Raw genomic sequence first — 23,711 nt, forward strand, 5'->3', positions numbered from 1 at the left:
TTGGACCCTGATGCTAGATGTACCTTGTTGCAGTTGATTTATTTCTTCTTACTTGATGCCATGATGTATGTTCATACTCTAATATTTTTTACTTTAGTTGTTGAGATCCAACAAGATGATGTATCTTATCATGATGTATATTATTTTACATTTCATACCATGTGACATGTGTAGTGGATGAGTATGCACCCTTTTGTACTTGTACATTCTTTTGTGAGATTTTGCACATGTGGTTATTCCTATGACAATGACTAACTTAATTACTTAGTTCAAAATTAAAAGAACTTATATATGTAATTCAACATTATGGAACCCTTGAGAGAGATATTTGTTATTGCTTTGCTTATGTATGCATGTGATGCATATTTGTGTTATTGCTTCCATAATTATTATCTCTTGTATGTTTTAAAATTTCAAATAAAATTGTTTAGCAAACTTAGCATCTTTTTAGGTTAATTTCTCTTGGATTCCCTAGTGGGGTGTTACAATTTACACACACACTCACATAAATACATGCATAGATCTACATACATAGACATAGACATAGATATAGACATATACAAATATATATACATATATGTGCATACACGTACACATACACATACACATACACATAGATACATACCTTTATGATAATTAGTTGCATAATCATCTTAAAGCTTTCATTTACTCATACCAATTAATCCTTGGTTTAATGATTTGGTTTCATATTTTTTTAATGACTACATCTTGTATTTCATACTAGCATGCCAATTTTGCATAATAGCTACATTATCATTCACATGATAATCATATTACATGCATTTTTAGCATTTTAAATCTCTAAGTAGGAGATATTTATCTACAAGTCAAATTGTGATTTTGCTATCACAATTTAACTTCGCAGTTATGTGCTCTTGAGCTAGATTAGTACTAGGATGGGTGACCTCTCGGGAAGTTTTGTTGCTTCACCTCTGTGAGCATCACCTATATCCAATGAGTGCTAAGTGTTCTATTTATTCTCATGAGGAAATGATTCATGTGTGAATCACTACTCATGAAACTTGGATCAATGAGTTTGACTAAAAAAATCCACAATTAAATCCTGATAGCAATATCAAGATCAAAGAGTTTGACTTGATGTGGAAAATATCTCCTACTTATCAATTGGTGAGCTTAAGGGGCTTTCTAATGAATGGTTCAGAAGGCACAACACTTGATGAAGGTTTTGCAAATTGGGTTGCAAGTAGAGTGGGTTTAACCATGGATGAAACCCCATAGTTAAGATCCAATGAGTGCTAAGTGTTCCATTTATTCTCATGACAAATGGATTCATGTGTGAATCGCTACTCATGAAACATGGGTCAATGAGTTTGACTCAAAACCTACACAGTTAAATCTCGATAGCAATATCACATTTTTAAATCTCATTTTTTAGTTATCATTCAAATGCTCCAAGTGCGTATTTGAGAGCCATTAATAGACCAAATGGATTCTTGAAGATAGAGGACCATGAAAGGTCTTTATAAGCAACCTATTTTGATTTTACATATTAGTTTGAATTGATTAACTTAAAAAATATATCTCATGCACATGTTAGTCTTTTCATTTGAACGACCTTGATTTCTAACATACAAATACCAAATTTTCAATTTACTAAATTAATTTCTCACTACTAAATAATTACATCACTTATGTCTCAATCTTACATATAGCACAAAATGACCAAAAAATACTCTCTTATTGATATTACACTCCATCTAGATTATTGTAAATGCACTACACACATAGTAATAAAGTAACACATCATGCAAGATATATACCTCATTATCCCAAAAATTTTATCCTTTATAAGTCACTCAGATGTAAATGCACTACACACATAGTAATAAAGTAACACATCATGCAAGATATATATCTCATTATCTCAAAAATTTTATCCTTTATAAGTCACTCAAATGTCATAAATATTAAGTGGACTATTCATACTTATAGAAAACAAATTCTTGCTTACTAACAACTACTTATTAAATATATAAAATATGAATCAAGAAGATTAATTAGAAGATTACACAATTAAATACTAATACAACATCAAATATAATTATAAATTCCCCCTCCCCCACCCCCACCTGCTCACCAATTGACATTAGAACCACCTAAAATTAGGACATCGTCCGTTGATATTCTTTGTTCATAAGTTACTAATTTCACTAATTTTGGGAATCAGGATTCGGTAATATGCTAAATTAGTTCTATAACCCGAAAACCCCCAAATCCATGTCTTCCTCGGGCAAGGAGATTCCTTTTCATAGGTGAATCGTGAAACCGGGTCCCTTGCGGTCGTCAGAAATTGTTCAAACAAATTCCACATTATGATATAGCTACTTGCCCATTTTATCTATAAAATCTCAAAAAGGAAACCAATGTTTTGAAGAAGTGCTTCCCTGTTGATTTCAGTTTGGAGAAGTAGGAAAACCTAGTATTTTCTGTCAGAGAATCCTGTAGCTAAGATTCGTTTCATCTCTACCCTGCAATTCTCTCCTTCTATATTGGAAAGCGGCACTTACAATCTCTGATCAATTAGTTCTTTAGTCCATATCCCACAGAGCGGTTATTTTATACTTGGGTGTTCTCCGTTTTGTGAAAAAAAAGGGTAGAAATGGTGGCTTTCAGGCCTGCAATCACATCTTTCTTGTTTGATATGATTGCATTTAGGTTGCCCTGTTAACAATCATTTGGAATTCTCCTTATAGTTTTCTTGTTCTTCTTAAGAACTTTGTCTAAGTAGGATTCTTGCTTTTGGGGATTCTTTTTTCTGGTTTGTTTAATAGGTTTACAATTCGCATTCTGCCACAAACCCATATGTTTACAATTCATTAAAATTGATTGTATGATTCATTGTCCGCCATTCATTCTACTACTGCCGTCTATGATATGCAAGATGATTTCAATGAACGAGCCCACATCTTGAATCTGGGCCTGTAGAAAGCCATTTTCATTTGTTTTCAGGTTTCTTGCGCTTCCTTAGCTTAAATACAAGTCTACAATGAGAACAGTAGCAAGGATAGTTGTGCTGAAGTCCACAATCCAAAAACTACACAAACATGGCCACAGATTGTGGGTTCTGGCATTTATATCATTTTTAATTTTCGTTTCATTTGCAGCAGTTTTGGTGAAGGAAATTAATTTTTTCCAGGCCAAGAGTTTTGAAAGCAAGGTCATGTCCAATACTGGAAAGAGATCAGATATTCCCATGGATGTCATGGAAGCTCTTGTGCACTATGCTGGAACCAATATTTCTGCCCAAATGAGCCAAGAAGAGATAAATGAAGTAGCACACGCTGTTCTTATGAAGAGGCCTTGCAATTTCCTTGTGTTTGGATTAGGGCATGAAAGCTTTTTGTGGAGAATCCTCAATTATGGAGGAAGAACCGTGTTTTTGGATGAGAGTGAGATGTGGGTGAATGGATTGGAGGAAAAACATCCAGAAATGGAGGTTTATGAGGTCCAGTATACAACCAAAGTTAGTGAGTCAGGGCAGCTTATGGCTATGGCTAAAGAACAGAGTAAAACAGAATGCCGTCCAGTGCAAAATTTACTATTCTCTGATTGCAAATTAGGGCTCATTGATTTACCAAATGATTTGTATAAAGTGAGTTGGGATGTGATTTTAATTGATGGCCCTAGGGGCTACTTCCCAGGGGCTCCTGGTAGAATGTCTGCCATTTTTACTGCTGCTGTCTTGGGAAGGAGTAAAAATGAGTTTAAGGCTACAGATATATTTGTTCATGATTCTAATAGAGAGGTGGAGAAAGTTTACAGCAATGAGTTCTTGTGCAGAGAAAATAAGGTTTCTTCCACAGGGAATTTGGCCCATTATAAGATTGAAACAATGGGTAAGGATTCAGTTAACTTTTGCAACAAGAACTCCAGTTCAAGGGCTCCAATGTCATGAAATCTGCAATGAAAGGAAGAAAGTGACCGTGGTTGGAAGGGTCTGAGATGTACAATTAGAAACTACTTCTTATGAGAGCTATAATGGGGAAAAAGAATTCAAACAACTACAGTTGTAGATGGTATATACATCATAATCCTCAAATTTTGCTACTGCTGAGGTTAGAGAAGTAGTTTGCATGGATATATTGTCCAAGAACCAAGAAAATACCTCATTCCTAGCTGATGAATATTGCTTGAAAGAGTCTTTCCATGAATAACTTAGTACATTTGTAATAAATATCAAATGTAAATGTGGGTCTGGTATGTTGTTGTTTCCCTTCTATGATTGTATTATGAAGAGTTTTGCTTTGATTCTATATGGTTTTTGTTTCTGAGCTCCTTGAATTATATGTTCTTATGAGAAAACAAAAATCCAGACATCTCACCCTGGACCATATTATTAAGTGATTCTGAAGCATATCTGTTTTCCTATATATATATATATTTCAAATTAATATAAATTGATAACATATTCATCAAAAATCCAAAGAGATACGTACTGGTGACAGCTTCAAAACAGAGTCGACATATCTAAAAGCTTGAAAACAATTAAAAATTAAAATGTATCATTCTATTAAGCATGTGAAATAATTGTTTGTTAATCAGGGGTATGGGTGCTTGCCAAGTATCTTGTTATATCATATTTGTGAAGTATGCGAAATAATTGATAATTAGGGATATGGGTAGTTGCAAGTATCTTGGTGCATGCTCTCCACCTGAATGATTCAATAAGTTATCAACTTGTAACGTTCTAAATGACATACGTAATGTTGATGTAAAAAATTGCTCACACAATCAAATTCAGAAATCAAACAACAACATTGATGGATTGTGAAAATCTGATAGCTCTAATAATTTACTTAGTTACCAGAATGATTCTTGATTGTAAGAAATGCAGGGAAATAACCAGTAAAGAATTTGCATGGTAACATAAATTTCATGGCACTATCTAATTAGAATTCTGAATGGCAGGTTTCCTCTCTATTGCTGATAGATTAGTCTGGGGATTGTTTGTTCCGATGGGCAGTTTCTTAATTGTTGGTGCTTCTCAAAGCCATTGATCTCTAAGTTCGATAGGAACTGCAGTAAACTAGGAAATCCATTTAGTGAGCTCAATTATATCAATTGTTTCTGTCATTTTAAAAATCATTCTGTTCCATAAGAATCTGTTTGAATCGTCTTACATAAGCTGATTGGTATGTTGGGGTTGGGGATCTGCTTTGATTGGTAAGAGTTTCTTACAATAAATGCTAAGTAATGAGGGTCAATTGTTCCCATCTCAAAAATTAAATTATTTATTGATATTAAATTTAACTTTAATATAATTTAAACAAATCTTATAAATTATAAAATATAATGAGATTTATATAAGAAGATATAAATCATATATTTAATTTTCTTAATTTTTAAGACTAAAGTTTTACATTTTATATTTGAGATTCTATGCTTCTTTGATGTTAAATTAATTTTAGCAGAATTATAAAACAATCTTATAGATTATAAAAATATATAAAATGAGTTCCTCAAAATTATAATTTTAACTTTAATAAAAAATAATAATTTAAATGAATGTTTTGCAGTTCAATCCGTTTCATATAATTGGTAAGAGTGATAGTAGATTTCTTGAATCTCATAGCTTAGAAGAAAGAAGTCAATTGTATTGCTGAAACTTATGCTTCTGATAGCACTAAGTTGTTCAAACAATTATAAAATTTCTTAATTCTCAATCATTATTAACATTGCTTGATTGACGAAAAAGCTTACCCAAAATAATTTTTTCACACTACAGTGACACGTCATTAAGGACCCCAAACAATTGATTTATATTAAAATATTGTAATCTAATCTATTCAGTATTACTATTGAAATTTTCAGCATTTGTTTTTTATGATTGCATATGTTGTGGTTGAAAGCAACAAATGTTTTTGGACAAAACATTATTATACTTTGACGAATCTGAGAAAAGACATGTTTGACTTTTTGTTGTTGTTTTTGGTACATTTTATCTGAGATTAGCCAATACCTTACTATTAAAGATGATGTCATAGTTTAATGATGGCATTATCAATAAAAATTCTAATTACTTAAAAAATGAAAAATGAGGAGACTAGAAACAAATTTGAGAAAACAAATACCTAAACAAAAGAAGTCAATTGTACCCTGAAATTTGAAATCTAATACCCAATAAAATACTCAAACAATCTGTCATTATAAAATTTCTCAACCAAATACAACAATGCTAATACAAAATCAATATCGTTTGCTGACACAGCAATGCGGCCATTATGAAAAAAGGAGAAAAGGACCCCATAAAATCTTTCAACCACATTCTACCAACTTCAATAAAAAGGAAACCCTGAAACCAGCATTTTTCACAACTTTCGTTTGAGATTGCAGGTGTTGGTAGTTGGTATCAGGTTGAGGTGGACCCTAAACCTGCCTTGAGTTCAAATTTATTATCAACTTCATTTGCCTCATATTGGAGGCGACTTGTCTGCCATTGCCACTTGTATTGATACATTTGTTGTAAGAAATAAATTGTCTTCATCTTTGTGTTCTGTTTGGAGCTTTAAACCAAAGCAAATCTCTTACCAGCAACTAGTTAAAAGAGTATCAAAGTCGTTGTAACTTGAAAGACAGTGTTCAACCAAACCCAGTTGATAATTCCAGTTGAAACACCTATTTTAAGCCCACTACCTAATTAGATAAGGCTCAGGAATAGACCATGACAGTTTACCAGTAGAAACAGTCTATGATAATGGTGGTCCACACGCTACCAAATCATACTAGTTGTGGCAAACATTTGTTACAAATTATCCAATACAGAAAAATTTTGGTCAGTAATTGTATTGTAGAAGTTTTTGGATCAAACCTGGTACAGGAAAGTTTTTGTTTGAACATCAAGACTCAAAATACAGAATAAATGATTATAGATGTGAATTTTTTACGTCATTATATAAAGTTTGAAATCTAAACTTAGTGGCGTCTTATCTATCCATAACACGAACTTAATGGCTTGTTTTCAATTTCTCTAAAATAATGATTTTCTTGGCTTGTGGCTGCAAAACTTAAAATGTGCTCGGGGTGTAGTAGGAATATTTTGTATCAAGAAATGACATTTACTTTGTGTGCTCGTGGAGTGGTTGAGCAAATTGGATATTTGTAGGTGGAAATTTTATGAGGGGTTATTTTTTCATTATCTAGCAATAATTTTGTTGTTTTTTAGAAAAAATATATTTTTTAAATGGCTTTATGAACAAATTCTTAGGTTTTCATGTTACATTATGTTTTAATTTAGAGGAGGACTTTGTTATGGCCTTTTTATACAAAGATGGATTATTAGGTTGGGTATGGGGGCTTCATTTACTTCACTTAGTGAACTAAGTGATTGCCTCGAGGACAACCATCCATGAATTTGTTCTATATAGGATCATATGCATTAAGATACAAGTAAACATGTTTTAGTTGTTTTATTACTTATCAACAAGATTAGGCCATTAACTTGTATTGATTGTCTTTTAACTAGTACAATCCTCTTTGCAATTTCCCACCTAATCTATACCATTCCATTTTTTTAGAAGTCTTGATTGTTGAAGAGGAGGTGCAACACAAGAGAGGCAAGAGGTATGCATGTCTTCTTAGTTGAAACCCTCTTGTCAACTCATTTTGGATTACTTTTGTGTCTGTTAGAAAGCCCTATTTTGTCCCTCTATGACTTTAACTTCTTTTATCACTTACCATATGGGGAATTAACACATCTGATTCATCAATGATTGTGCCTCCTATCAACATAGGAGATTTCTATGAGGCTTTGGTATACATTTGTTCTTTAGACCATGCATTTTTAGCTTTTTAATGTTTCTTGAAATATATGTTTTTTATATTAAAAGGAAGCCAAAATGAGGCTAACCCAAGTATAGAAAAACAAGGTTGAAAATCAGCTTGAAGTCATTAGCATAAGATTAACTGAACCCCCTTCCTTAATATCAAAAACTCCCAAACTAACATATTTCTATAGCTAAACCTACTATAATTAAAACTTAACAAATCATCACAATTATATTTAAAAGTCTAGCCCTATTTAAGTTTTTACGCATAAACCAAGTCTAGTGATTAATAATAAAATAAGCCCCATGGGCCACATAGTAAACAGTAAACATAAACACCAAAAAAGAAAAGACATGGGACCATGAGCTAACTCTCCTTCTGATTGTTTGGGTTCTCTAGCAGAAGTTGTAGCCAATTGTCTGTCAGGAAGCCATAGAGTGAGTGGGTAGTCTCCATGTCCTTGACATCATTAATCTCCTCTTTCCTAGCCTACAAAAGATGGAGGGTGCTAGCAACAAAATAGATGACATGAATGGAAAAATTGGCCACTTATCCTCCAGGCCCTCGTCCTTCTTAATTAGACTAGTAATGGTTTCCTCCAACCTGGAAAAGTCTTGCTTAACAAGAGGTTATTTATCCACAGTAATCTAACACACAATATTCTACCCCTTCTAATTATCACCTCCCATAGGCTTGTCTACCTAAGTCTCCATACTTTTCTCAATCCCCTGATTTGAACTTCCATGTTCAAATTCCTAATAGGAGAGGTAATTGTCCCCTAGTCTCCAGTTTCATCCCCCTTCTTAGACTCAGGGGTATTGGTCTTTGTTTTTAACATATCTAACACATGAGAAGGCATAAAACCATCCTAAACCCCAACTAGGGTCTCCCCATCTTTGCCTTCACTAATCATCTCCTCCTCTTCCTATTCACCATAGTTTCTCCTAGTGGTTTTCCTCTTAGGTCTAGGGCTTCCTTTTTACCTAGATTTCTCCATGGATTCGAAACTAATAATTTTTTCATTACTAGGTGAAGTAGAGGGCCTTTTATCTCTAAGTCTCTTGTTAGACCTATGGGTTCCCTTCTTGGTCATAGTTCCAATACTTTCAATATCAAGGACCTCAACTTTTTCCATTTTAATCCTCTTAACTATGGCTAAGGGCTACTTATCATCTTGGGTCTTTTTAGAGTTTGAGAAATATTAGTGATTTTGAGTGGGGATGGGGCCAAGCCTTGTATTTAAGGGCTAAGATTTTTATGGAATTTAAAAATTAGAATATTAGGGCTTTGATGATATATGGTGTAGCTATTACCCTCTTCCCTCTTATTACACACATCCTAGACACAATCCTCCATAAAATGTAATAACAGGTATGCAAAAAGAAATAATTTACCTATTCCAAAAGAGATTGAGGATGGGAAAGTGGTAATAGTATATCACCTTAAACCTTTCATCCATGGTAATTTACCTCATGATCACATACCATACCATATCCTAGGTCTCAAGTAGTTTCTCACTAGATAACCCACCACGTATGTGAAGATGAGCCTCCTCAGGTTTGAAAAGTTTCCTCAAGCTTGTTCCATCTACAATCCTCACTTGTTTTCTCCACTTATTTCCTTCTAGAGCTAGACCAATAGAATTCATTATGAGCTCATCACTAACTTCAAAGGAAATTCCTTTCAAATCAACCATCTATTCTTCCAAGAGTCAAAAAACTATCAGGAGACCCTCTCATCATGACCCTCGATGAATTCCATGAAAGGAATCAAACCCCCTTCTCACAGGTAGGTCCAAGTAGCTTTATCCTTTCTAATGACTTTCTCAATTCTTGGTGGCTTAATACGAGTGTTGCCACTCTCCATGTCTTCATCGTCTCCAAGTTCAATCACCAAGTAATCCATAACTTCTATCATTTCCTTAGCAATGCAACCAAAAAAACCAAGTGAAATGCAGATAGAACTGGGAAAAACACCTTTTGTTTCCTGACAAAAATAGTCAGTAATATTAAGGGCTTTAGTATTATGATAATAGTTGGGTTTATCACATGATAAAAAGGAATAAAAAATATTCTCCACTTGCTACCTCATCTCCTTTTTGTAGCCTTTCCATAAATATGCCCATTGAGAATTGGAAATTCTTTGGGATTGTAGAAAAGCACTCCAAATCTTTCCTTGCATTACAGACATGCACATCCCATAAAGAAACATGATTATTGTATTTATTGAAAAGATGATACAATTTAAAATCATCATAATAAAATCCCTCATCTTGTAAGGTGTTATCTTAAATGTTTTTCTTTTTTCACAAGCGACAAACTTGTTGTCGGTAATTTGTACTCCCTTTCCCAAGTTTGTTAATTAATGGAACCATGCCCGTACTTGGCCAGGCTATCAACCACTTGGTTTCCCTCACTGTACACATAATAGATGGTGGTGTCAATAACCTTATTTAATATTATTTGAGCATCTCTAATAATTTTTATGGCATGTCAACTCATCTTTCAAACCCTTTTAATGGCCTTAATCACTAGTAAGGATTCATCCTCAACCACTAATCTTTGAATACCCAAGTCAAAAACATTCTCCAATCCCTAGAGTAGACCCATCACTTTCACCTCATTGCTATCTATATGTTACCACATTTTCCCATATAACCCTTAATGCAATTTTCCAATTTGGAGGGGGTGACTTCCATTAAGTACCCTTCCTTTTAAGAGCCTTTGTGTTATCCATTTTTCCATGAGATGGGATGTATTCCATAGCGTAGTCCATCTCTTATCCAATTGTCATGGGGAATGGTGGGGTGTTTCCATTTCCATTTCAGAGTACATTCCCTAATTAGGCCCATAGTTATTTGGGAAATCACATTCAGTGGGGTGTGAGGAGGGGAATTTCTCTCTGACTAAGCAATTGTTTTGTTCTTTCCATATGTTCCAACACATATAGGGTGGAATGGATTTCCAAAGCATTTTAATAAGGAGATGGTGGGAGGGACAATTCTAGTAAAAAATGAATTGTTGGGCATCACTATTAAAGATGCAAATAATCCCCATCTGATTAAGGAAATTCTATCAGACCATAGTGTAATAGTTGTAGTGGATTAGGAGGTGAGACATAGTTTCCTACTCTTAATTACATAGCACACACTGATTAACCATATATGGAAGCTGCATTTTTGGTTTATTGAGAGAATGCTATTATACATACTAGACCACCAAAAGAAATAAATCTTGGGAGAAAGTGAGAATTCCAAACATACCTCCAGTTTTCAGAGGAACATCCCACACAAATTATATTATAATAGGCTGACCTCATACTGAAATCACGCAAATTTTTTTAATCCAAAATTAATCTATCCCTATAATGGAAGGAAGGGTTATGCATTTCTTTCAAAAGGTTTCCCAATTCCTCATTTAGTTATTTATCCATCAGAGATAGATTACCTAGGTTTAGGACTTTCCATTTTCCATTTTAAATATAATTGACCACCTTGAGACCATAGTTAGTCACACTATGATTTCTTAAAAGACGAGATCTTGGTACTAATTAGAGGAGAGTCTCCAATCCATCTATCTTCCTAGAACCTAATCAAATTCACATCCCCAATACTTTGACTCCTCCCCTTAAGTTCTTTATGCTTTTAATAATCTTGGCCTAGATTCTAGATCTAGATGGGAGATCAACATTGTAGAATACCTAATTGAAAGGTCTCCTACACTAAGTATTTGACCCTCATAATTCTACACCATCCAGTAGAGTCCTAGGACAATCTCCATCCTATCTATCAGCTAAGATAGTGGCAATCAAAACAATGTCTAATCATCTAAGAATCTGAAATGCACATAAACATGAATATCATAAAGTATCACCGAAAAAATTAGGAAATGGTACAAAATGCAAACACGAGAGGCACTACATCAAAAACATAGTAGGTAATGCAATACATCTTGGATGTTTCCAAGAATAGTAGAAGCTACTATCCCAACTATTTCCCAAGTCACAGCTAAATATGAGACTTGTAACATCATTGCAACTACTGCTTGCACTGAGAGATGGCGCAAGAGGATAAATGATAGCTACATGAGGTGAACTATTTGGAAGATGTGTATGCTAGCTACCATAGATGAGTTTCTTGTTTATTAGAACATGGTTGAAATTTATAGGAAGAAACATGTGTCTTAAAATAAATTATACTTATAGTGTAATATATTTCTTAGTACCACAGGCATTTAGAGATTCACTTTGCAATATTGACATATTAGTAACTTGCCTTGTAGAAAGTTTTTATAAAGAAGACAAATTTGTTAAGGGTATGTGTAGGATCATGGTCAACCAAACTATGGCCTTAAATGGTAGTGAAAAACCAACAAATCAGGGTTATGTTATCTTGACACGTAGTAAAGTAGTTATGTGATTTATATCAAAAATTTGTAAGAAAATAATATATAGGAAGTTGAATGTAGTTTCTAAACTACTAGGCCTTATCTAGAGAAGAAAATACTTGATTTGTCAAAATTTTGGATTTTGATGTAATGCTAAAAAAAATTTCAAGACAAAAAGAAAAGAAAAGTAGGTGTATATCTAACCACCTTAATCAAAATCAAATGATAATATTTTTAAATATAATTATGGATATAAAAAGTAGACTTATACATGGATGTGACACATATTTTTGGGTAATTTTATTTGAAATAAATAATTAAATATGAATTTTCTACTATAAGTATATCAGAACTAAAAAACTCCTATGTTTGACCACCTTAACTTATTGAAAAGTTTCAAAAATTAATATTTTTTTCTTATACTAGGAGAAGGATAGAATGTGATGCAACTTTCGGATTTCAAAAATGTTATACCGTTTGAAAGTTATACCTATTTTTCAATCATTATGTCAATTAATAGTTTATAGACATCTTCATTAAAAATTACCTAATAAATACTTATCGAACTTTGAATTTGACAACAACTATATTGATTGAATGTTGAGAGTGTTATCAAAAAACCATTTTCGTTCATTGAATTTCGATGAAAAAAATATTGTCAGATGGCTACTGAAAGTCTGAATGTCATTGAAACATGTCTTAAAAACATTTTTTGAGTTGACCAAAGAGGCTTGGTAAATACCAAGCCTAATCAGGTACCCAAAATTTGGTGGCAATTTTCTTTTTTCAAAAATTGATCACCCAAAATTTGGAGGGAAATCAATTTGGCAAGTGTGAGAAATCAACAACTATTGTATGTTATATATATTAGTATATTATTATATATTAGTATATATTAGTATATTATTATTAAATATTAAATAAAATAATAATAATAATAATATTATTATTATTGTTATTATTAAATATAATATAGAAATATATATTATTATTATTTTATTTAGTAATATATTATTATAGAAAAGATATAGTCATATATTATTATATAGTATAGTAATGTATTATTATTATTATATATTAATGAGGTCGTAGACTAGGGTAATTGATAAAATGGGTCGAACGAGGTCGTGGGCATTGTACCCATTGCATCAACTACCCTATGTCCCCTAGGGACCCATGTCATGATGTGATGGGTCTAATAGGGTTGTAGGTTATCATGTGACCTCTTTCGATCCATTCAAACAAATGACATAGGTCCCTAGGGGTCTTAGGACTCCTCAGGACAAATGTCATGAAATGTATTGAAAAGGGGTCATAGTTTATATTATGACCCCTTTCAACCCATTCAAACAAATGAAATAGGTCCCTAGGGGCCCTAGGGACATATGTTGTCTTGAAATGCATCGAAAGCGGTCATAGTATAGCCTATGACCCTTTTGACTCATTCAAACATATGTAGGGGCGTATGTTGTCATGAAATACATCGAAAGGAGTCATAGGTTATCCTACACCCTTTTTGACCAATTCCAACAAATAAAATAGGTCCCTACGAGTCCTAGCCCCTAGAGACATATATTGTCATCAAATGTGTTGAAAGGGGTCATAGATTATCCTATGACCACTTTTGACTAATTTGAACAAATGAAATAGGTCCTTAGGAGTCCTAGGACCCCTAGGGACATATGTTGTCATGAAATGTGTCGAAAGGGATCATAGGTTTCTGACCCATTTGAAAAAATGAATTTAGCCCTTAGGGGTCCTATGACCCCTAGGGACATATGTTGTCATGAAATATGTTGAATTCGAACAAATGAAATAGGTCCCTAAGACCCCTAGGACATGTTGTCATGAAATATATCAAAAAGGGTTATAGGATATCTTATCACCCCTTTCGAGCCATTCAAACAAATGAAATAGGTCCCTAGTGTCCACATATTGTCATGAAATGCATCAAAAGGGGTCATAGGTTATCCTATGATCCCTTTCAACTCATTCAAAAAAATGAAATAGGTCCCTAGGGGTTATAGGAACCCTAGGGACACATGTTGTCATGAAATGTGTCAAAAGGGGTCATAGGTTAACCTATGATCCCTTTTGACCCATTCGAACAAATGAAATAAGTCCCCTTATGGATGTATGTTGTCATGAAATATATCGAAAGGGGTCATAGGTTATCCTATGACCCCTTTCGACCCATTCAAAAAAATAAAATATGTCCCTAGGGGTCCTAGGACCCCTAGGGGCATATGTTGTCATGAAATGCATCAAAAGGGGTCATAGGTTATCTTATGACCCTTTTTGACCCATTCAAACAAATGCAATATGTTTGTAAGAATTTTCCTTAAGGCAAGACTCACCCAAGATCAAGGAGCACAACCACAAGCACTTACTAGACCAAAGAGTATGTTCAATATGATAATGCTTACTATTCAAAAGCATGTAGAAGCATGTACATACACACTAGGAGTGCCTATATATAAATGTCTCTCAAGAAGCACCTAGAATATCTCTACAAACAATCAGGAGATAAGATAAGCATTGACAACTAAGCACAAGCCTTGCCCAACATTCTAGATGAGTGGATAAGAATGAGAAGGTTGTAGATACCATGTGGTAAATTAGTTTGTTGTCTCCTGTGTTGTAGACAACATGTGCATAAATGAAGTGCAAATCCCTGTGTTGTCAACATGACAACTCACAAGAGTGCACATACTCCTAGGTGACTAATAAATAAATATTAAAATAATGCATTAACCTAAGTAAACTTAAGTGTAAATAGTAAATACTTATTTACACCAAAACCCCACTTAAGTGCAACTTAGGGGAATTCCCTTAAGCTTACATGATCTAGGATGAAATGCATGATGGGTCTCAGCTACTAGGCCATGTTAGGTACCCATGTACATAATGAATGCAAATGCAATCTCTCATAAAGTGGAGAAAGAGGGAAAACCTCATGGGAAAAAAACCCTCCCCCTAAAAGAGAGATGAAAGAGGATGCATGGATGGATGGAGTACTCAAGACCCTCCCATTATGACATACATCTAGTATATACAATAGAGAATTAGGAGAAGGACAAAACCCTGAAGAGGAAAAAGTCCCTCCCAAAAAAGGATAAGAAGGAGACAAGGTAGTTGCCCCCCCTAAAGGTAGTGTGCTGATCAATGAGAAATGCTCCAATGTAGAAGTTGATTCATGATCGTTGAATGATGTTCCTCTCTTTTTTTATAGCAAATTCTTACATGGTATCAAAGCTATACCAAATTCTTACAATGTCCCTAGGGGTTCTAGAACCCCTAGGGACATATGTTGTCATGAAATGTACCCTTTCAAACTATTCGAATAAATGAAGTAGGTCCCTAGGGGTCCTAGCACCTCTAGGGACATATGTTGTCATGAAATGCGTCAAACCTATGACTTGTTTTGATCCATTTTAAGTCATAGGTTATCCTAGTTGTCATGAAATGCATTGAACCTATGACCCCTTTTGACGCATTTGAAGTCATAGGTTATCCTATGACCCCTTTTAATCCATTTGAATAAATAAAATAGGTCCACAAGGGTCCTAGGACCTCTAGGGACATATATTGTCATGAAATACATTGAAAAGGGTCATAGGTTATCCTATGACCCATTTCGACCCATTCAAGATTATGAAATATGTCCCTAAGGGTCCTAGGACCCCTAGGGACATATGTTGTCATGAAATGCATCAAAATAGGTCACATGTTACATATGACCCTTTTCGACCCATTGAAACAAAGGAAATATGTCCCTAGGCATCCTAGGATGCCTAGGGACATATGTTGTTATGAAATGCATTGAAAGGGGTCATAGATTATTCTATGACCCCTTTCGACCCATTCCAACAAACAAAATAGGTCCTTAGGGGTCCTTGGACCCCTAGGGACATATGTTGTCATGAAATGCACTGTAAGGGGTCTTTCAACCCATTCCAACAAAAAAAAGGTCCTAGGGACATATGTTGTCATAAAATGTGTCAAAAGAGGTCATAGGTTATCTTATGACCCCTCTCAACTCATTCCAACAAACAAAATAGGACCCTAGGGACATATTTTGTAATGAAATGCATTGAAAGAGGTGACCCATTTCAACAAATGAAATAGGTCCCTAGGAGTCTTAGGACTTGTAAGGACATATGTTTTCATGAAATGCATCGAAAAGGGTCATAGGTTATCCTTTGAGCCCTTTCAACCCATTCAAACAAATGAAATAGGTCCTCAGGGGTCCTAGGACCCCTAGAAACATATGTTGTCATGAAATGCATTGAAAGGGGTCATAGGTTATCCTATGAGCTCTTTTGACCCATTTGAAGAAACAAAATAGGTCCCTAGGGGTCCTAGGATTCCTAGGGTCATATTTTGTCATGAAATGCATCAAAAGGGGTCATAAGTTATCCTATGACCCCTTTTGACCCATTCAAACAAGCAAAATAGGTCTCTAGGGGTCTCTAGGACCCCTAGGGACAAATGTTGTCATCAAATGCATAGAAAGGGGTCATAGGTTATTCTATGAGCTCTTTTGACCTATTCTAACAAATAAAATAGGTCCCTAGGGGTTTTAGGGACATATGTTGTCATGAAATGGATTAAAAGGGGTCATAGGTTATCCTATGACCCCTTCCAACCCATTCCAACAAGTGAAATAGGTCTCTAGGGGTCCTAGGACCCATAGGAACATATGTTGTCATGAAATGCGTCTAAAAGGGTCATAGGTTATTGACCCATTCCAACAAATGAAATAAGTCCCTATGGGTCTCTAGGACCCCTAAGGACATATGTTATAATGAAATGCATAGAAAGGGGTCATAGGTTATCCTATGACCCCTTTTGACCTATTCCAACAAATGAAATAGGTCGCTAAGGATCCTAGGACCCCTAGGGACATATTTTGTCATAAATGGCATTAAAAGGGGTCATAAGTTGTCTTATGACCCCTTTTGACCTATTCCAACAAATGAAATAGATCCTTAGGGGTCCTAGGACCCCTATGGACATATGTTGTCATGAAATGCGTCAAAAGAGGTCATGAAATAATAATAATATATAATAATAATCATATATATTACTATATTATATTTAATAATAATAATACATTACTATATTATATAATAATATATGAATTTATTAAATATAATAATAATAACAATCATATATATTACTATATTATATTTAATAATAATAATAATCATCATATTTTACTATATTATATTTAATAATAATATACTAATACATACTAATATATAATTTAATATACAATTTAGTTGTTGATTTGTACACTTCCCAAATTTTGATTTCGCTCCAAAATTTGGGTGATCATTTTGGGTACGTAATTTCATATTTGGGCATCCGATCTTGAAACAGATACTCGATATGGGATCATGTACCCAAATTGATTACTCACATATTTTTTTCCAAACTATTCTCTATCACTGCAGGCCTGACAATCATATTTTTTGGGGCCATTTTCATAGGTTTGGAGAAAAAGGATTGTTTGGGGCCCATACGATTGAAAAGTTGCTACAAGATTTGATTAGGTGTCCAGTATTGTTGTCTGAATGGGGAGCAGTAGTCATTGAAAGGCTAAATGCAAAAGGAAGGTATCGAATGAAGACATTGTAACATATAGGGAAAGAGACAAGGTAAATCACCAAAGGAAGAGACAAGCTATGTTAAATGTGAATCAAGTTGACAATGTATTGATCGAAGGTGAAATCAAAGTCAAAAAATGAATATGTTCAGTTGGGGAATGAAAATGTACCAATTGATAATGATAATGTCGAGATTGAAAATTTGGAGAATGAAAATTTACCTGTTCATAATGCAAATGCCATGATTGACCATGTCAAAAATGAAAATACATAGGAACATTACATATCTCCTAATTATCATCAACATGACAGTCTTAGAACACCAAAATGGATAATTGAAATTGATGAAACAATTATTACCAATATGGAAGGAAAAAATCACAAAGAACCATTTGGTTATGGGCTTCAAGACTATATAAGATTTTTTTTTGGCAACAAGATAGTGGTGGAGCAATGTAAACTTTTGATGTACTTATTAAATATGCAAAAAGATGAGACCTATGCTTTCCAAATTAAAGATTCTTATTAATCTTGAAAAAATGGAAAGAAATACCATTGTTGTGAAGAATCTTTTCAGTGCTTTCAATAGTGTTGGGAAAAATAGTAGGGAGAAGGATATGAGAGCTACTTGAAGGGTTATTTCAACCTCTTTGGTAAGTCATCATTTGAGAATGGGTAGATATACGAGACAAACTTATATTAACTTGAACCTAAGTCATGCTACTTTGAGAAGAGTACTTAGTAGATGAGAGAGAATTGACGATCCTCTTGAAATTGAAACATGGGCTTTTGGTGGGAGACTTCCATGTTTTGATAAGAAGCCATTCGATGATGTGAAGAAAGAAATTACACAATTTTGGCACTCTAGCTCAATAATATCACCCAATGCTAAAGACATGTTGTTAGTGAACATATTTGTACTTTAGAAAGAAATACAAACAATGAATCAATATGCTTCGAAAGAAGAAAAAAATATACTAACAATTGGATAGATTATCATTTCATTGATAATATTCCTCTAAAGTGAGAGGTACAACTCCCTCATAAAAGATAGTCAATGAATGTGATATCTGCTTATGTCTTTAACTTGAAGACAGAAAAGAATTTCTAACATCCGCCCATCAACATGGGATGAATGTGATTACCAGATTTATGAATAAAGAGAGGACAAATAAATAACCTTATGATCAACTTCCCACATTATAAAAGAATTAAGAGGGGTTGCAGATATCATTATGCAAAAATGTGAGTACATGAAACATAAGATTATATACATCACAAATCTGGTGTAATAACGCACGATTGTATCTAAAATAGGAAATAAAAGACCACAAGATCTTTTTAAACCAAAAATATGAGTGCATAGACCATAGGATAAAACACAAGCATATCCTTTTATTTTAGAGGCATAATAGGATAACAATACTATTATTCCATCCCTACCATTACAATCAGAATGCAAAACAAATCTCTCTTCCTTGCTACAAATAGAAAGTATTATTCTCCCTCCTCCTACAGCTATAGAACTCTAGAACCAAAAGGAAGGACCCCTTACAAATGATTTTCCCCCATTAAATAAATTTTCAAAGAAGTTGGGCAATCACCACAACTCTTTACCGAACCAATTTTAATCTTCTTAAGCACATTACAATAATAATTAATACTATTAAAGAATTAATTATTTTACATTGTTTTTTTTTTAATAAAAAAATTGGTCCACTCCCATCAACTCATCTATTTTATTTCTTTTGCCATGATAATTAATTCTTGTAGAATTAATTATTTGAGGGGTTAATGTTCTTTTTAAATTAATTTGACATTTAATTATTTTGTATTTGAATATATTAATATTTAACTCTTTTAAGAATCAAATATTGTATAAAGAAAAATAATTAATAAATGATTAATTTAAAAGCTTTCTTTTTAACACTTTTGTTTTTCTGCATAGTTGAGTGGGAGCGAAATACTTAGCATTTTAAAACAATAAGTAACAGTGGTTCTCTTTGGGGGTTGCATTTTGTGCTATGATAAAGATAACTCCAAAATATTTGTCTGATGTTATCCAATATCTTACTCATTGGGCCATAGAGTCACCTTTAATGTGCCTTCTGAGATCTATTTCATGCTTCATATCAGTTTCAATCCTATTCAACTATAAGCTTCACAATATTTCTAGTAAAGTTAAACATGATCATCCATTTTTTGATATAGTCATCGAGCAATGTCATGATTATGATGCTCAACAAGAATATGGTAAAAATATACTGCAATCACACCATACTTAGGCCCTTCTTATCATCATGATTTTCCCTTCCCATCATGGAAAGGAAAAAACAAACATCCCAGCACATTCTATTTGATTTTAAATCTTTGATACTTTTATCTCCTTCCAAATCTGCTCCATGTTGCAACCATTATGCTCCATAACACAATAATGCAAGTCATTCAAAAGAGGGTCTCTCACATTCAACATATTTATCATTATTATCAGAAGCTATAGTTTTCAAATTTGTATTATCACCTTCATCCATATCTTTAAAAATAGCTTCCATCTTCAAGAGGGATACTATAATAGTGGATGAAATGTTACCATATTGATATAGTTAGCCATTGGTCTTCTCTTCTATGCCATTAAACTCTTCCGCACTCAATGGGAATCTTCTTCTCAGACCACTACTGTTTTAGGGTTTCCCACCAATATTTTTGATTCATGTAAGGATTGAAACATCTAGCCCATTAAATTCATTGTGAAGATAGTGTATAACATCATTTCATTTGTATTGGGTTGAATTGAAGCTAGATGAGATCATCTGCTTGCTACCAAAGCATCATTGATCATGATACTGAAAGTTGTGCACCTTACAAATGCAAATTTTATAGATGATAAAGGTTCCAACCACATGATAAAATCTAATTTTTAATGCACTTTCCATTTGGAACTTCATCTCAATGATTCCATAGCCATTTTTATCACTATTTGAAGACTTAAATCTTATTGATGTAGGAGCTTGAGGGATAGCCAAAGGCCTTCATATCATTATTTTAAATGAATAATTGTCACAAATTAGATTGAACCTCACACCAACATATATTGAGAAGCAACATCATACCAACATCCCAGGGTTCCTTTTTTTATTCATTCTGCTTTTGTTGCAACTCTGAACATTTATTTATATTCCTTCTCATGGGTTCTTCAAATTCTCAACCACAAATACATCAGTATGGGTTCCATATGCATTGGACATATTTGTGCTTGGTTGCAATAATCATATTACTAATCATATAGTTTCAACTACTCTTGCGAAGCATCCCTTTATGTTTACTCAAAAAGCATATTAATTAACATGAAGCTTGGATTTGATAATGAGTCGTAAACCTTGTCTTTCTCAGTACCCATTTTACTTCAGACATGAATAGAATCACATTCATCAATGCATACTGCATGTTGGAAACCTATGGCTTGGCTCTTCTTGAGCCCTTGAAACATCGTGGGTTCACAAGATGGGAAAGAATTTACAACAGAAAGTGTTTCTTGAAGCATTTTGAATGACTAGCTACAAAACCCAGTGGCATTCGAATCTCCCATAGTTACAAAAATGCTTGCGACACCTCTTCACTTGGCTCCTCCATTCTTTATGAATTTCTAATAGCTTAAATTTTTGAATGTGACAACATCAAATACCTTTCAATCATTGAGAGAATGATTCACATCTTTTCCTAAATAGAAGAGTTTGCAGGACACAACCATTTTTTTATCTCCATTGTAGGTTCTAAAAGCACAATATTTTAAACCACTATCACAAACCTAATTTATAAAGGAGAGATCACCGTAGGGACAAGAGCACCATCCATGTTTTCCCAACCTAAAAATGATACATATTCATGGATTTTCTGATGTTGAACAAATGGAACCTGTTGATTTCTCTCGCTGCTATTGAAAAAATGTAATTAAATTTTATTACCACAAAATTTTTACAATAATCCATCAATATTTAATCAATTTAAAAGCACGTAATAACCTGCCCCTCATCAATGGGTTGTGTCTCAAACCCTACACTTTGCCTCCCACTAACAAGTGATACCTACAACAATAAAGAAAGATTAAAAACCATATATGATGCAGGGTCATCCTAGGTGTAAGGGAAATCTTGCATCACCCAAAGATATTTTATTTTCAGTCTTTTCTATTTTGATAAGGACTGGTAGATAGGGTGGTTACTATTTATGGGAACTTGCTATTTTTAGTTAGCTTGTCATATGAGATTTGAATGTTCTCATTTTCTATATGAAGGTTCATTTTAGAGATATAAGCCTACCTTAAAAATCTCATTGCTCCAGCTTAAGTATCAAAGAAGTTATTGCAAATTTTTGGTGGAAAAATTTGCAAAAAAAATCGTTAGGCTCACCATTGGAAGCCTTAGAGTGCATGGATGAGGTTTGAAAACTCAATGGAAGGGTGCTAGCACCATTCTATGTCTATACATTAGGAGCTGGTATTTTTGAAAAGTGGTTAGAATAGCCAATCAGAGCAATAGTTTGTGAGTTATGGCCTTCCAAAGTTGGGCTACACAAAATTTCTAAAATAGTTGTCAAAGATGTATTTGGATGATTCTATGTGTATTGTTAGGGTTTTTTGGCCCTAGGTATTAAGATTGAGCATCTAGAACCCTCTTAGGTAGCATAAAACTCCCTATTTAAGAAAGGCTCAAACACTGTCTAAGATAGCTCTGGGTGACAATTCACAACTTCTCTTGTAGATTAATGTAATTAAGGTGACCATGTGGGTTAGCACATTGTACTTATGAATTCTATAATTCCACATTTGTGGTGAAAATAAGAAGTCCATATCTTGTTCTCACATTTGTTGTTGTTTCTTTGTTTCTGTTATGAGTTTAAGGTATTAAGGGGAGCAACTTTCATCAAGTGGTATAAGAGCTAGAGTTCTTGAGTGTGTGGATAGATCACCAATTGTGAGGTAGTTCATACTAGGACCATGGTTTGGGTAGAGTGTGTAGAAAAATCATTGATTGTGAGTTAGTTTACACTAGGATTTCAATGGAAGTGCAAAATGCCTCCACAAAGAAAGCATGCTAGAAAAGCTATAGCTGCTACACCTGAGGGTTTTTGAGCCCTCTAAAAACAAATGCAAGCATTGGAAGAATAAATGTATAAAGGAATAAATCTTCCCATAAGAGATGAAAGCAAGGATAAGGACAAAGTAGAAGAAAATGTCAGAGTAGAGGCAGTTCTAAACCTAGAGGAAGAGAGGCTTTTTAGGGCCATCTACAAAATTGGAAAAAGACCTAAGTTTGAAGTATCAACATTCTCAAGAAATCTTAATCCAGAGGAGCTGATTGATTAGATCAATGAACTAGACGAGTACTTTGAGTATGAAGATATTGAAGATCCTGATAGGGTCAAGTTTGAAAAGGTGAAACTAAAGGGACATGTGAAGATCTAGTGGCAAGATGATCAGTTGGAGAGAAATAGAAAAATAAAGGACAAAATCACTAGATGGGAATGAATGGTAGTTAAATTGAAGTGACAATTCATTCCTGTGGATTATGAGCTTGATCTATCGAATAAAATGAAAGGGTTGAAACAAGTAGGAAAACATTTTCAAGAGTATACTGAAGAGTTCTACTGAGTTCTCATTAGAACTGGCCATGCATAAGCTAATAAGGAGAAAGTCGATCATTATCTTAATGGGTTAAGGCCAAGCATTCAAGATGAGCTGAGTTTGGTTTGAATGAATAGTATTGAGGAATTTAACCTAAGAGTTGAGGAGAAAATAAGAAAGAAGTTTGACAATAAGAATAGTGGAAGACGTTGTAGTAGAAGATATGTGGATGATCTTATGGTAGTCATACTTATGATCAAAAGAATAAGGATGAGGTTGGAAGTAGCA

At 33.8% G+C, this 23,711-nt stretch overlaps 1 protein-coding gene across 1 annotated transcript; it reads left to right on the plus strand.

The window, feature by feature from the left end:
- Positions 1 to 2,232: 2,232 nt before the first annotated feature.
- LOC149557755 (protein IRX15-LIKE-like) lies at positions 2,233 to 4,295 on the plus strand. Its single transcript, XM_089832274.1, has one exon. The coding sequence runs from the start codon at positions 3,029 to 3,031 to the stop codon at positions 3,935 to 3,937; it is 909 nt and encodes a 302-aa protein (XP_089688400.1). The 5' UTR covers positions 2,233 to 3,028; the 3' UTR covers positions 3,938 to 4,295.
- The last annotated feature ends 19,416 nt before the right edge of the window (positions 4,296 to 23,711 follow it).

Source organism: Cupressus sempervirens, chromosome 5 (genome assembly GCF_028749045.1).
Source record: "Cupressus sempervirens isolate cs-2001-9-10 chromosome 5, ASM2874904v1, whole genome shotgun sequence".
NCBI lineage: Eukaryota > Viridiplantae > Streptophyta > Pinopsida > Cupressales > Cupressaceae > Cupressus > Cupressus sempervirens.